At 43.1% G+C, this 14,527-nt stretch overlaps 1 protein-coding gene across 1 annotated transcript in view; it reads left to right on the forward strand.

The window, feature by feature from the left end:
• The window catches only part of LOC118773090 (plexin domain-containing protein 2-like), a 110,015-nt gene extending 95,488 nt beyond the window's left edge, over positions 1–14,527 (forward strand). Inside the window, exons 12-14 of the mRNA XM_036521844.1 lie at positions 2,823–2,861; positions 11,407–11,567; positions 13,776–14,527. Of these exons, the coding sequence (XP_036377737.1) occupies positions 2,823–2,861; positions 11,407–11,567; positions 13,776–13,895 (320 nt within the window). The 3' untranslated portion in view covers positions 13,896–14,527. The remainder of the gene's footprint in view (positions 1–2,822; positions 2,862–11,406; positions 11,568–13,775) is intronic.

Here is a 14,527-nt window from a genome sequence, read left to right on the forward strand (position 1 = left end):
CAAAACGCAGAATTAAAAAAAAAAAAAAGCTGAAGGAATCACTCAGCAAAATCAATTACTATATGTACACTGATGACATGTTATTAGACCACATTACTGTTGCGTGAACAAGGAAAATTGAGGATGTTTTTAATAATGCTGAGGTTACAACCAGAGTAACTGGCTACTCTCATCAAGCCCAAGAGAAAATGAGTTCTGACAGCTGTTCTGGGGTCCGGCGATTGGCTGTTGTTGCATCCCCTTTCAGGATGCTGTTTACACGGCTTTGCAGGGCAAAAGTCTTTAACTCCATGTCCAGTTGCATCCGTCACTCTCTTAAAAATAAAGAGTTCTCAGCTCTTTATCCACACCAAACTTCCCATCCATTTGCATAATCACAGGCTTTAGCTCGAAGTCTATTCGTGTTTGTCAGCGGTACCGGCCGATGTTGACTCATTCCAACCAGCCTTTGGGCTCCTCCGCTCTGCGTTCAAGCGCTTCTCCCGTCCTGGAGCTGTGGGTTCTAGGAAGCTTCTTTAACGTCCTTGACAATGGTGCGCTTCCTCTGACCGCTGTGCCTCTCAGCAGTTCAGATGAGGTGGCACCAGGCTAGAGGATTATGGAAATTTATTATCATCTCACCTGGCTGCCCAGGCACTGTTAACAGACAGCATGCCACTGCTCCCTATCTGTCACTAACTATCTACAAACAAAATATTTTTTTTTTTTCATACCATGCTGTGATTTGCATTCGATTGCATTGCTGGTTTCAGGTCTTTTTTGGATGTGGCCCAAGGCAGCTGTGATTGCCTTTACAGATGCAAAAGAACTGGCCTTGTGCTGTGCATGCTGACCGGCTGTGGTTTCCACATCAGTCATTCTGGTTTTGTAACGGTCAGAATGTTAGAATTTTTTGAGCTTAAGACTGTTAATATTTAATGTGTAATATTTAATGTTTGCTTGTTTGTTTGTGTTTTTCTCTCCCGGGCTCAGTCCTAACCATCTGTAACTCCATCAATGTCAGAAATCTTGTGAACTTGTCATGTGCCTCAGCTATCTTGCTGAGTGCAACATTGAAAAAATGGCAACCGCTTTTTCAGACTAAAAAAATGCCTCCAGTGTAAAGATAGACTGAAGGGGAACTTGAAGGTGGTCTTGTCCAAAGAAAAAGCAGTTCCATAAACAGAAGGCCAGGCAGTGCTGTGAAGCTGAGACTGATACGGAAAAAAACAGCAGGAGCACGTGCACAAGTGGAGGAACTGGGCCAGGGGTCCTGCCACATTCCCTCAGTGCCACCTCTCGTGTTACAGTGATGAAACCTCTGAGACAGTGACACAGATTAATGTCAGCATCTGTACCCCCCAGTACACACACACAAACACACACACACACACACACCACAGTCATGCACACACACAGACTTGTCCACAAACATACACGTTCTCACTCACACACACACACACACACACACACACACACACAAACACACACGCTAGCACACCCTTGTGCGAAATATGTTCAGGTCAGATGGCCATGAGCTGTAGCAATTCAGCCATGCAGTGTGTTGTAGGGGGGCACGGCGGAACAGAGAGAGAGCTGCGTTTCAAAGCCATGACCAAATAAAAATGTAAATTTCCCCATGCCTTTCTCCATCTGTGACTGATTCAAACTTGTGTTGCTTTATGTCCCGCTGCCTTGTCATTGCCTCCTCTCCTGTCCTCGATGGGCTCATCTGTTGTGTACACAGGCAGAGCGATCGCTCAAAAAGTAAAATAAAGAAAGAACAAGCCCAGGCTCAGGCCCTGAGTCAGTGCACAGGGCAAAAGATACAGACGGGGTGACTCGGTCGAGTCACATTGGTGACACAATGCAGACACCACCACGGCTCTTAATGTTTTCTAGAATGCGTTCTATTTTGTTTGTTTCTTACCAAGAAGCCAAGTTTGCACCAGAAAGATTATCAATACATCGTTCCACCTTGCACTGCTCTGCCTCTGCAGTATAAACAGATTAAATCTGTGAATTTCTTTGCTTGCGCAAGTTAATGCGCCTTGCACATGGAGCCGGAGTCCTGGCATGATGCATATTCCTCCAGACAGGAGCAGATAGAGAGAGCCCTTCCCGGTGCATGATTGTGCTTTTGAAGCCATTTTCTCATAGGTTGTGAGAATCAGCTTTGTGATTTTATTTTCATCCATTGTGTAGCTTTTTTATTGTTGTGCTAGTTTTTTATGTGACCTAGTGGTGCAGTTTGGAGCAGAGAACAGGAGTTTTGAAATTATTTTTTTCTGAAACAACCCCTTTAATGATCGTCTGTTCTGTCCAGCCCTGTGTCTGCTCTGTTAGCATTATCTGAATATACTTTAAATAAAAAAAAAACAATAATGAAAAAAAATAAAATCTATGAATATTGTGAATATATGGATGATTGACCAGCTTCACTGTTACTTTTGCTGCACTTGCCCTACTGCTGGGAATCCAGTAATTTATTTTAGCATTTTGTTTAGAGCAATTAACAGCTGAGTAATTCATGGTTTAATGCATTTAAACTTCTGTCCTATGGTTAAATTAGGTGACGGATGGGTGCCTTGTTTTCAATGAGCCATTTTAAGTAATGCATCCCTGAGTATTTAATAAACATCATGGTTCATGAAAATTTACTCTGAATTCCTATCTCTGACTCTTGAAATGATTTGTTGTCATTCATGCATGGAAGTATGTGTAGAGATTATATACTGTATTACCAAGCACAGGCCAGTCCTAGGAAGAATGCTTAAATGTGTTGAATCCTGAGATCCGTCCTGATGCTCCTCATGGTTTTTTCCTGCTATGTTCTCTTACAGACGACACCAAGATTGCCCTGCACCTGAAGGACAATGGAGGTGAGTTGGAGTCCTCATGTACCCAACATACCACCAGTCCATTGAAGTTCTTTTTCAGCATTCTTGATTTTTGTATATCTCCCCTCCTTATTGTGGGGTGGAGGGAGGAGGGGGGGCGGGTATGTTTGCATTTATTGCAAACAAACCGCATGCACCACAGCACAGATGGCGGTTTGATTTCTGTGGGAGGCAGGACTGGCATGTCTATGCGGCAGAGGCACTTTATTTAGACCTGATTGAAATCGCTAACTGTACAGTGTTTGTATTGGACAGATCAATCATCGTGTCAGGGAACATGTGCAGGCTGTATGCTTGTTTCCCTGTCAGCGTAGTGTTACACAGTCGCTGAGGCTGCCGTGAAATGGAGGGATGTCACAGGGGCTTGGATCCCTTGAGGGCTGGAAAGCAGGTGTGCTACGCCTCTGTTAAAAGGAGGCAGGGACAGAACTGTAGCCACAGCACAGCTGGGAGGAGAGGCTGACATTACGGGATGGAAAATTAGTTTTTTTTAATAAGGACTCTGTTTTTTGCAGCAAAAAAATTATGTTCAGCCTCCTCTTGCGTATTTTTGCTGTTTGAAATGTTTAAGCTGCTATGACACTGCGTCTGTGCCAGTTAGAACTGCTCAAAAATTTTCATTTCCTGTTTGGGAAACGATGCAAAGCCAGGCTTCTTATCATTTGTTGGGTATCCAAACTTCATGTGTCTCTCTTATCCCTCGAAGTCTGAGGGCTTGAGCCAGGACTGAGAGCGCTCAGTGCAGAAAATATTGAGTAGCCAGTCAATTTTCACAGAATGCTTTTTTTCAGTGGGCCAAGAGTGCCAGTGAATCCAGAGCTGCCCACCCAGGCATGGGAATATTGTGTTCTGAGAAGCACAAGCAAATCATAGGCAGCATGGGGGCTGTGCAGTCTCTGAATGCACTCTCAGTCGGCCTTCCTTCTCTCCAGTCTCTTAACACGATGGCCTCTGCATTGTGTCACTTTATTTCACAATCTGCGGATGACAGGCGTCCGTGGGTGACAGGCGTCTCCCCGTTATTTCTGCCGCGCGGCACAAATCAGAGCTAAACAATTCCATTTAGGGGAAATAAATATGGAGACTGTCCGCTTGAATCTATATTAGCTGCCCCTGTAAGTTGCATTCAATAATACTGGCTGCGAACGACACTTTCCAGTTAAATTGGCATGGACGGATCTCCAGTTATGCATTAAATTGGTTTGTGTCCCCGAGATTAATCATTAGTATTGACTCCGTCTGCTTTTGTGCTCTTACCAGAGTGGTCAGAGCAAGGTGGAGGAATGGAAATGTGAGCAGTGGATCCGAGGCTCCCGGGTTACGGCGAGAGAGCCTGTATCTGAAACAGTTACTGTAAAAAAAAAGGCTTCAGACAAGAATGGCATCATGGGTTTTCTTTTTGCTAATTGCCTATGTTGGAAACAGAAAGGACAGGGTCAGCTCCTCATTAAGAAGGTCCGCTGGCTGATGGCGCCGAGTCTTCTGTCAATCCCGTCACGCCCCTCACTGCGGGAGAGAGGAGAGAATTGGAATCACGCTGAGAACAGCAGGTTGATGAAAATGATGGCCCCCATAAACGCAGGCCGCCGAAAGGAGGAGGGGTGTACATTTAACTACAGTGCCTTTTAGTTCTGTTTTGTGGTGGCGGTTGTATGCTTCAATTAGAAGATAAGATGACAGTCCGATCGTTTTGCTTCAGTCCAGAGACTTTCTTAAATCATTCATGTTGTGGTGATGCATTCAGATACTCAATGCAACAAGAAGTCCATTAGTATATCAGTGATGGAGGGTGTAAGCTGTAACTCACTCCTGCCCGAAGACACCATAATAGCTTTAATTGTAAGTGTGTATCACTGATTCATTGATTTGGCGTCTCTTGAGAAACAAACCATCCTAAGATGGTCTTTTGGATCTTGGTCACCTTCATAATCTTCTGTGGTTCCTGCCTGCTCTTGACATTATGCTGATTAACAGTGCTGTCCATTTTTTTTGTATCGTTCCCATCAGTATCCCCATTACCCTTGGCCCCTTGAACATGAAATGACAAAGTGACAAAGCAATTAGCCTCAGCAAAATGACACGCCATTTCATAAAAGACATCCACTTAAAGGCATGATTCTTTCGACATTACAAGATTGACATCTCTCTCAAGGTAACAGCAGAAAGGACAGAAACTGAAATCAATGTAGATATCTATAATTAAATATGAAGTGAGGTGAAAAGGCGACAGTCTGTAATGTTGGAGTAAAAGCAATAATACTGGTGATGTCCGCTGTGGTCACTTGGTCCATTATAACAGAAAGTGCTAATGTGTTTTATTGCCATCCCTTATGTTTCGCGCTGGCACTGTAATTGAGTTTTAGCATCTCTGTATGTGTCTCTGGGTTGGTATGAATCATGAAAATGGCTCCAGGTTTCTGTGCAGTTCCTCCTTTCGTGGTGTACAGCTTTGGTCTGCTAGCTCATGCTGCGTCTGAATCACTACAAGCCGCACAGGGGAGAGCCTGTTGCTCTGTGTTTCCTGGATGCTGTTGCTTGCCTGGGAAATGACACATCTTCTTGCATCGCTCCATCCCATCTACCTAACTGTCTCCTGACCGGTTAATCCCTTTATTGCCAGCAGTGCCCTCCTCCCTTTTAAAATAAAAATAAGATCAGAAACTGCATTTGCAGTCATGGCCGTTACCAGGGTTTGAAAAATGGTGTTGTCCGGGGCGAGGGGGGTTAGTTTTTGTCAAAATTACACATATAAACATTACATGCATAGAAAGAGACCTGTTGCTATTTACAAGAAACAAATTTTATTTGTGTTTTAATTGTAAGGTGCACCATCTGACCTGGACTGTACTGCAATATGCATTGCTGAATGAATAATAAATCGTAAGAACATTATCTAGAGCATCAATATACATAGGTCTACGGTTTGAAGCATGATAATTAAGTTAAGGTTATTTGTAACCTTAGCTAGCTATAAAAATAAAATAAAATGCTTTAGAGTAACACCATTACAAGCTAATGTCATTATACACTTATATTCATTTCCAAATTTGGCTGTGAAATGTTTTGTAGGCCTACTATTACTGATACCGTTGCCTACATAAGCTGTTTTTTAATCAACGTGAAACGTTAGCTAGCCTACTAATATGAAAGAAATAGCCTAGCTTTCATCATGGCCAGAGTACGCATATTTAACGTTTCATACAATTGCCTTTACTCCAGACGCTGTACCAAGTTACTGTTTTGAACCTTTCTTACAGATCATGGCATAACGATCATTGCTTTGTCTTACCGAATGGTATGCTGCCAGTTCACACGCAAGCCACCTGCTGCTGCCAACGTGGGTAATTTCCAATTGCTGCTGTCAGTGGAAGTGCTGATATGCAATAGGTTGCGCTGGCGCCCTCTCTCACAACTCTCACACACAGCGGACACTTAATAGGCTAACAATTCTAAACTGAATTAAGCATGCACTCGTTCTCAACCAGAGTTGTATCCAGTTGTATTTAGCTTCAAATTTTATTTTTAGCTCTAAAATAATTACCAAGGTCCGGACCTCGGTGACCTCATAGCTGGTTACAGACATGTTTGCAGCTGGCCGCAGGACAGGAAATCTGTCTCTTCTTCTCCTTTGCTTTCCTGTTCAAATTGCAAAGGAGAGTCCTTCGCCACAGCTCAGGTTTGCAGATGGAAAACGGAAGAGAAGATGACATGGCCTGTTGTTGGTGAACTGCAGCCCTCAGCTGTTTGTTTACCCACTCGCCTGTCGATTTGGTTATGTAGCGGTTTCCTCTGCATCAGACATACAGCCACCCCTGCTAACGCCTCGGATTTGCAGCCAGCCCTCAGTGTGATCTCTTTTCACTGCTTGAGAGTTGTACAAATTAGTCTCTGAAGAGCCGCTAAGGTGTATCGCTCCAGTTTCATCCGTGGCTGTTCCTGTCATCCAAGAATATTTATGAGCTCTGTCTGGCATTGGGCTTAGTTTTGGTTGACATTGTTTTATTCTGAGATGCATATATGTCATGCTAAAACATGACAGAGGTCCACCCTCCTCCTCAAAGGAGCTTGTCATAATGTAAAAGAGTACTTTCGGATTGAAATCAATGGGCTGACTCGCTTGTCATTTCAGTCATTTTAGCTGCTAACACGAGAAACCCATTTGGTCCCAGCCCACGGGAAGCGTGTGTTACCATGACATCAGGCGATTTTCAAGGGGACCTTACCAGGCAGCCGTGTGTAAACAGGAGAAATTACATGATGTGGACTTCTTAATGCCTTAACGCAATCTTTTAAGCGTAAACCCACGGCCGATATTTCATTTGTGTGCGTCTCACTCTCCCTCTCCTTCGCCTTTCGGTCTAAGCGAACCCACGCCGTGGAAAATGCATTCCAGCTGCCAGCGCTTGGTGCCGAGCGTCAAGAGCAGGACTGAATAATAGAGCGCCGAGGCTCTTCTTGAATCTTAAACATTCGCAGGGATGTGCCCTTCAAAAAAACACTTCAGAGGCAAACTTAGAAAACAAAAACAATCAAGCTAATCAATCTGATAAGCCTGTTGAACCACCTGTAATGGATGGAAACAGTTAGCTGAGGCACTGTTATTGTCACAGGGAATGTGATGTATTCCAGGACGCTGATTAACATGAAAGTTTCTTGTTTTTCTTTTCTGTTAAAATAGAGTACAAACAAACTGCATACAAACAGATGAGGATCAAACACCAGTCAGAAACAGTCATTAGAAGCCTTGTCAGAAATGGATTGGCATTCAGCATCACATCCTTTTCTAAAGAAACATGTCACAGAGACTACATATAGAAGCAATTATGACTACAGTGAGGAGCTCTTTTTAGACTGGTATAACATTGAAATGTGTTTATGTTCAAAGTTCTGTACCAGTCTTGTTTTGTCTTGTTACTTTATAAATGGATGCCATTGTTTGCTTAGCAGTGCCATTAGCTATCAATGTGTATCTCGTGTATAGGAATATGGAGTGATGGACACACTTGTGTGCAAAGGGTTCATAATGTGTTCAGTAATGACCTTTCATCAGTTGAATTCTTCATCAATACTGAATGGTTTTAGCTTAGTGGCCCAGGTTCTGGCACCAGATAGTCACAGCCAGCTTTCACTGTCCTAAAGGAACATGGAATGGGTTGGTGTGATTCATTAGATGTTGACTTATGGATTGACATTTGAAATTTACTGGCATGTGGATGCTGGTTATTGTAAATGTGTTGAAGTTTGCTGAAGCTGGACATGTGTTGTGGGAGGATGGACATTCAGAGGTTAAAGTTTCCCAAGAGGGGACTTGGACCACCTCAGGCATAGAAGCGGTGATATTCCAATTGTAGTCTGAGTCTTTGAAAGCAATCAAACCAACATTGCTGCAAATGCCTCAGAGAATTTGTGATATGTTGTGTGCTTTTATTAGAAGCTGGGAGAGGGCTCGTGGTGTATTGTCTGCACAGCAGCAGCAGGGTCAGCAGAGCTGTCTACATCAGTATCAAATCTAATACAAGATGTTATTGAGCCAAACAACAGAGGCTGTGCCTCAGTGTTGTTTTTTTAACCTGGCAGTGCCTGCGGGGACTTTGCAATTAGTTTCATTCTGTAATAAGTCCTTTAGTTCCTCTTTAAAGATGTTTGACAGGAGCGGCTCCTTGCGCAACCACTCAGCCTCAACATAGTTCCATTTTATGTGACCTCTGCTGAAAGGAAACAAGAATAATAGGCCTTATCCATATCCAGCTCATTTGTCCATGCTCCATAAAATTGATTTGTATTTTTTTAACACATTGCAACACTGTGGAAGTTTCCCTGGCCTTCATATGCACTGTGTGCAGTTTCAACAGTTTGCCTCCACTTTACTTAGGCAGTTGTGATTCTGCTGAAAGTTTTTACAAACACAAATTGGTCCGCATTTTCCAGACAAGGCCGCAACCTCTAAAAAGGCAGCGCATTCGCCGCACTGTCCACAGGCACAATGAGAGCCCTGTCCTCAGTGGCCTCACTTTCAAGGTCACCTTAAATCTTTCCCTGCAGTGAAAGCAACTTTGGCTCTGGTGCTGCAAAAAGCTACTCCAGATTTGCTCTCTGGCTTTGGCTTAAAACTTTGCCATTTACACAAATTCATTACGTAGGGAAGGCAAAAAGAACTCATCAAGTAGGAAAACCTGAGGTAAGAAAAACTGAGGTTTGGAAAATACCATTGCATTCAAATATTAGCTAGTGTATTGTACATTTTGTTAAAGATCATGGGCACAAATAAGATGTTCAGGACCACACAAATCATATATTCATGCAAAATTTTGCTGTTCACTGAATGCAGTAAATATGAGCAATACAAGCTGTAAATACATTAGCGACACTACTACCATGGGGAGTCAAAACACAGTGGGAAAAGCCACATTTATCCAGAGAAGGTATTATTGTTTTTCCCATCTTTTTTTCTTGCTTATGCATCTGATTGTGTGCACTGCAGTGGTAAACACGCCGGTAGCAATGTGAATTAGACCCGCTGTGGCCTCCCGCAATCGCACGCAGACATACCGCGCCGGTTTGATTACAGCTCCAAATGTTCCTTTCTTTGTGTGATGGAAATCAATAGGGCACAGAGCCAGCACTCCGCTGGCATGTGGGTGGCTAGCTGCTAATTAAAGCAGAAGCAAAATAAAGCTGCAATACAATAAATTGATTAGGAATGAATGTGCAATCAATTCTCACAAGATAAAACCCCATAGCCGTTTGTTTTGTAATCACTTCATTAGCTTCCTCCAGTCTCATTTCGTCAATAGATTTGCTTTTCTTTCCAACGGGATATCTATGGCAGTCTTATTCTCCAGTGATGGGAATTGCCTGGAAAATGTGCATACTTTAATCCTAATTAGGTGTGTGTGTATTCACTTTGATAAGATCTCCCAGAGTTTATCTTTAGTTGTGTATTTGATTTGAACTGAAAAATGCCAGTAATGAAATGCCGGTGCTTAGTTGTACGCAAGACGTGTCCAAACCCTTGTAGACACCAGTAAACACACACCCTTATCACCAGCAAAGCAGGATGGGTCTTGCTGAGTTGTTGAGCTTGTATCTCTGTGACGGTGCCCCCGAGGTCAAGCTCTGGAACACTGTTGCAACATTAATAGAACAATGGCAAGGAGTGACATCACCTACCGGACATAGTGTTCTACACTTCACTTGCCATCACGGAGCAGGAAATTCGGATTAAATTGCCCTACGATCATCCTGGCTCTGTTGAGCACCAGAGGCGCTGGATGAGGTTCTGCAGGACGCCTGGTCCCCCACGCTCTATCTCTCCAGCAGGGCCGGTCATCCTCTCTCCCAAATACAGTGGGGGATTTGTCATCCACCAGTGGGGCAGCGTCAGGCCGCCGTCGGGAGAGGCTACCGACATGTCTTAACCCTTATCGAACAGCACCACAATTATTATAGAAGTGCAGATATTTCCTTAATCCACTATATATGAGCTTTTTCTCTCACGCTAAACGAGATGTGCTAACCTTGAGCCAGGGATTATTTCTCACAGCAGTCAGCCGTAGCAGACTTCTTATGAATAACTAAGCAGGTGCGGTGCGATGCTAATCTTGCTTTTACAGAACGCGCGTCAGCCCGGGCGGGCGATGCTCGTGCATGCTTAATGTCTGCCTCACTCTGCACCCAAACATCACTTCCAGTTCGCTCTGCACTTTCACCAAGAGATGTATGGGATGTATGTCGTTGCATCATGAAATGACACGTTTACAAACCAGCATTTGCATTTGACCCTGAATGCACCCAGTTGATGAGCAGATCACAGAACATGATTATATAACTTCATCGTCACACTGTAAATAATGTACATACCATAACCTAATGGTTTGGTTGATTTACATTTGCTTTACCTATTATGAAAGGACGGGGCCCCTCAACAGGTTCTGCAGGGAGTGGAGTGAATGTGGCATGAGTGACCCCAGGTGTTTGGAAGTGGGAGTGCAGCTGATGGACACATTAAAGGAAGGGCTTGGATTCTTCTGAGAGGGTCTTGTGTCTGTCACGACCTGCTCATTTTATGAATTTCATGAATTTCATGAATTGCATCCTTGACCACAGACACCATCTCTACACCAAAGGCTATGATTGTAGGTGTGTTTTACAGTCTATTTATTCACAAATTTAAAGTTGGTACAAATGGTACCATGTATATTTAACAATGTTGCTGAAACGTACAGACAGTAAGAAATGATCTGTGGTGACCATGTGCGTGCACACTGTGGTTAAAGGCAAGAACATTTTTGTGCAGCCCTTGGCCATGCAAGAGAAAGTAAACAGCAACTGAACAAAATCTTCATCCCCAGAGAATCCCCTCTTTGCTGTGTGAGTTTCAGACCTTTTTTCCCCTGTTTGAGGAATGTGTCATTCCCAATGTTTTGTGGGAACCCGCGTTCTGGACATGTCCGTGCTAGACACTTGGCTGCGCAAGAGAGAGAGAGAAAGAGAAAGAGTGAAACGGGTTTTGCTTGTTACTTCGCAGCCTCGCCAGCCGACAGCGCTGCGGAGAAAAAGGAGGGCAGCCTGCACACCGGCCTCATCGTGGGCATCCTGATGATCATGCTCATCATGGCCGCCGCCGTCCTCGTCACGGTCTACATGTACCACCACCCGACGTCCGCCGCCAGCCTCTTCTTCATCGAGGTGAGCGCCCCCCGGCTGCCAGTCCAAGCAAGTTCTACTGTCATGTGGAAACATTAATCCCCCTGCATTCCAGTAGCTGAAGCCCAAGTACATTGTATCCTTATCTCTTGCTGTTTGAATGTTGGCAAGTCAGTTTGCCGAAACCTAGTCAAGTGAAATCAGAAGATGTGCACGTCAATGTCAGTCCATGAATGAAACTTTACCTCAAGAAATTTGTCCCATTTGTATGAATTTCAGTTGAAAAATGCCAAACAGGTAAGCTCTGTTTTTATCCAATAGAAATCATGCTGAAGGTAAATTTTTAGCTTCCTAACTGGCAGTCTCCTTGCAGCTAAGCCGAGGAAAGGCAACAGTATCAGTTCAAGAATTTGAGAAATATGGAGGAATATTTTGCAAAGGTGCTGCTGCGAGTAGCAGGCGCAAAGATCACACACAGAGAGGAAGGAGGTTCCCCTATTAGAATGATAGACAGTCAGCATACCTAGCCCGAGGGTGCGTGTGAATGAGCATGCTTGTTTGTTCGCCTGTCCACCCTGACCGTGATCGGTGCGTTTCTTACTTAATTCAGGTTACTCTACAGCAAGGTCGACTTCTTGATCAGCGCAATCATTGACTTGTAGATTATGCTGCCAAGAAACACAGGCATACTTAGAGTGGAATATATATTTTGTTGGCACAAAAGCAAGACAGACATTTTCTCTGTTAGAGCAAGATGTGAAATGTATGGTGGACACAACAACTTGAAAAGCTGCTCAGTGTTTTTAAAGTGTGGTCATCATGAACAAGTATTCAGCACAGAATAAACACTACTCTTTGTAATGGATAATACATTAATACTCTTTATCCTTGCTTTGAAAGACTTCATACTGAGTATTAAACTGTGTATTTAATCTGGATTTATATGTGCCCTGTAATATACAGTATGTTCGTACTTTTTTTACAGCCCGTGTATATAGTTGTAAAACCAATGGTGATTACATTACTGCATATTAGTATTGATACATTAGTAAGATTTTTGTTTGTTCATATACCACTCTAGACCATCAGGTTAGTAGTGTAGAAAACTTTGATTGTTAAGTGATCATTAATTCAAAACAACAGATCTAACACATAAGAAGTACATTTTAAAATTTATAAAGTGATTTTCAAATAATTCTGAATTGATTATGTAGCCGTACATTATTTATTCATATTTATTTATTATTAACTTCCTGTGTACTGTCTGCACTATTTCCACGCTTCATTCGGATGTAGTAATTTATTTAGTAGCTGTTTTCATGCAGCATAAACAGGCCATTAAAATGTAATCCAACTTGAAGTTTGTAAATATATCTGTTATTCACCTCTGCCATGGTGGGAATCCATGCTGACGAACCCTATTTTATCACGCAATAAAGCATTTGAAATTCAGTGGGTGTTCCCTACCAACTACATGGCAACCAAAGTCTTACACAACCCCCAGAATGCATTTCTCTGTCTTTGGTTTGAAGCACCACCTTGGAGGGGAAAGCTGCAATCTGGATTAAAAAAAAAAAAAACATCCATTGTTTGAATATTATAGGTGGACCATAAAGAAAGACAGTGTGAAATACTCATTGTACATGCTGGACAGAGAGGAAAGCAATGTTGTTCGGGTCAATGTCAGTTTATTCCAAAATCCGACAAAGATCATGTAAAAAGGTACATGGCTTTAATGGTCCAGGACCTGTAAATGCTTTGATGGCTCATATGGCTCAAATCCTGAATTACTGACTAGTTACAGCAAATAAGTAATATTCATTCACTTCTGCTCCACTGTAGGAGGGAAATGTACTTCTCTGATGTCAGTGCAGGTAAAAATTGAAAGATAAAAGGGAGAGTTCTCTGCCCATTAAACAGTGTTTCGATACCTGGTAATTAGAAGTTAAAGAACAATTAAAAAATAAATTTGATTTGGGATTTAGTGTTGCTTTCAAATATAGTGTGATCTCTCCCAGTTTTAATGCTGCGAATTGAGAATTGCGAATGGAATGTCCATGGGTTTTCATGGTATCCCGAAAGTATGATCATATGTCACTTTTTCCATGCATTCTCTCCCGTATGTAATCCAAGTGGAACTCCCAGAATGTTCCAGAACAGTGTACATACTATATGATGGGGTCATCTTAAATGTCTCAAAGGTCACACTGGCCTCTCTGACCTACCACTTGCCTCCTTTTTGTGCCGCAGAGACGCCCCAGCAGGTGGCCGGCCATGAAGTTCCGCCGGGGATCGGGACATCCGGCCTATGCGGAAGTGGAGCCAGTGGGACAAGAGAAGGAGGGCTTCATCGTTTCAGAACAGTGCTGAGGGGCATATCTCTCTCTCTTTCTCTCTCCCTCCCTCTCTCTCTCTCTCTCTCTCTCTGCGTCTGTTTCCCAAGGACAGCGCACCAGTACTGGTTTACAGGTGTGGAAATATGTTGGGTGACGTTATCTTCTTTTTTTGTTATTGGTAAAAAAAAAACAGGTGTGATTTAGCCTCTAACTGCTGAAGAAAAAAAGAAAAAAAAAAAAAAAACGTGGATCCACCCTTGAGAGGGCGAGACCCTCCTGTACAGTAGTCTTCCTCAGTGAACGTGAAGAGTTTTTCTCCCGGTGTAATCCCCTCCGAAATGCTTTGGGAACCACAGAGGGATATCTACTGTCAGAGTGACTGTGCTAAGAGGAACTTTTCAGAGAAAGCCTGTGTCCTGGTCTTCAGAGAACACTTTTACTGTGAATGGCCCACAGTGCAGTGCTGCAGCAGAGACCCACAACTCAAACCAAGGCACATTCTGTTACATACCGAGAGAATGGGGAAAAAAAGCAGTGATATTGGGCTGTAATGTTGTTGTTAAGGTGTATAGCTTAACTGCCGTTATTTCCTGCATCTCTGCTGGCGTGAGGCTTGAAGGCGGGAAGAGGAATATGATATATTTTTCAAAATCACACTTTATGTGA

The sequence above is a fragment of the Megalops cyprinoides genome, chromosome 2, assembly GCF_013368585.1.
Source record: "Megalops cyprinoides isolate fMegCyp1 chromosome 2, fMegCyp1.pri, whole genome shotgun sequence".
Classification (NCBI taxonomy): Eukaryota; Metazoa; Chordata; class Actinopteri; order Elopiformes; family Megalopidae; genus Megalops; species Megalops cyprinoides.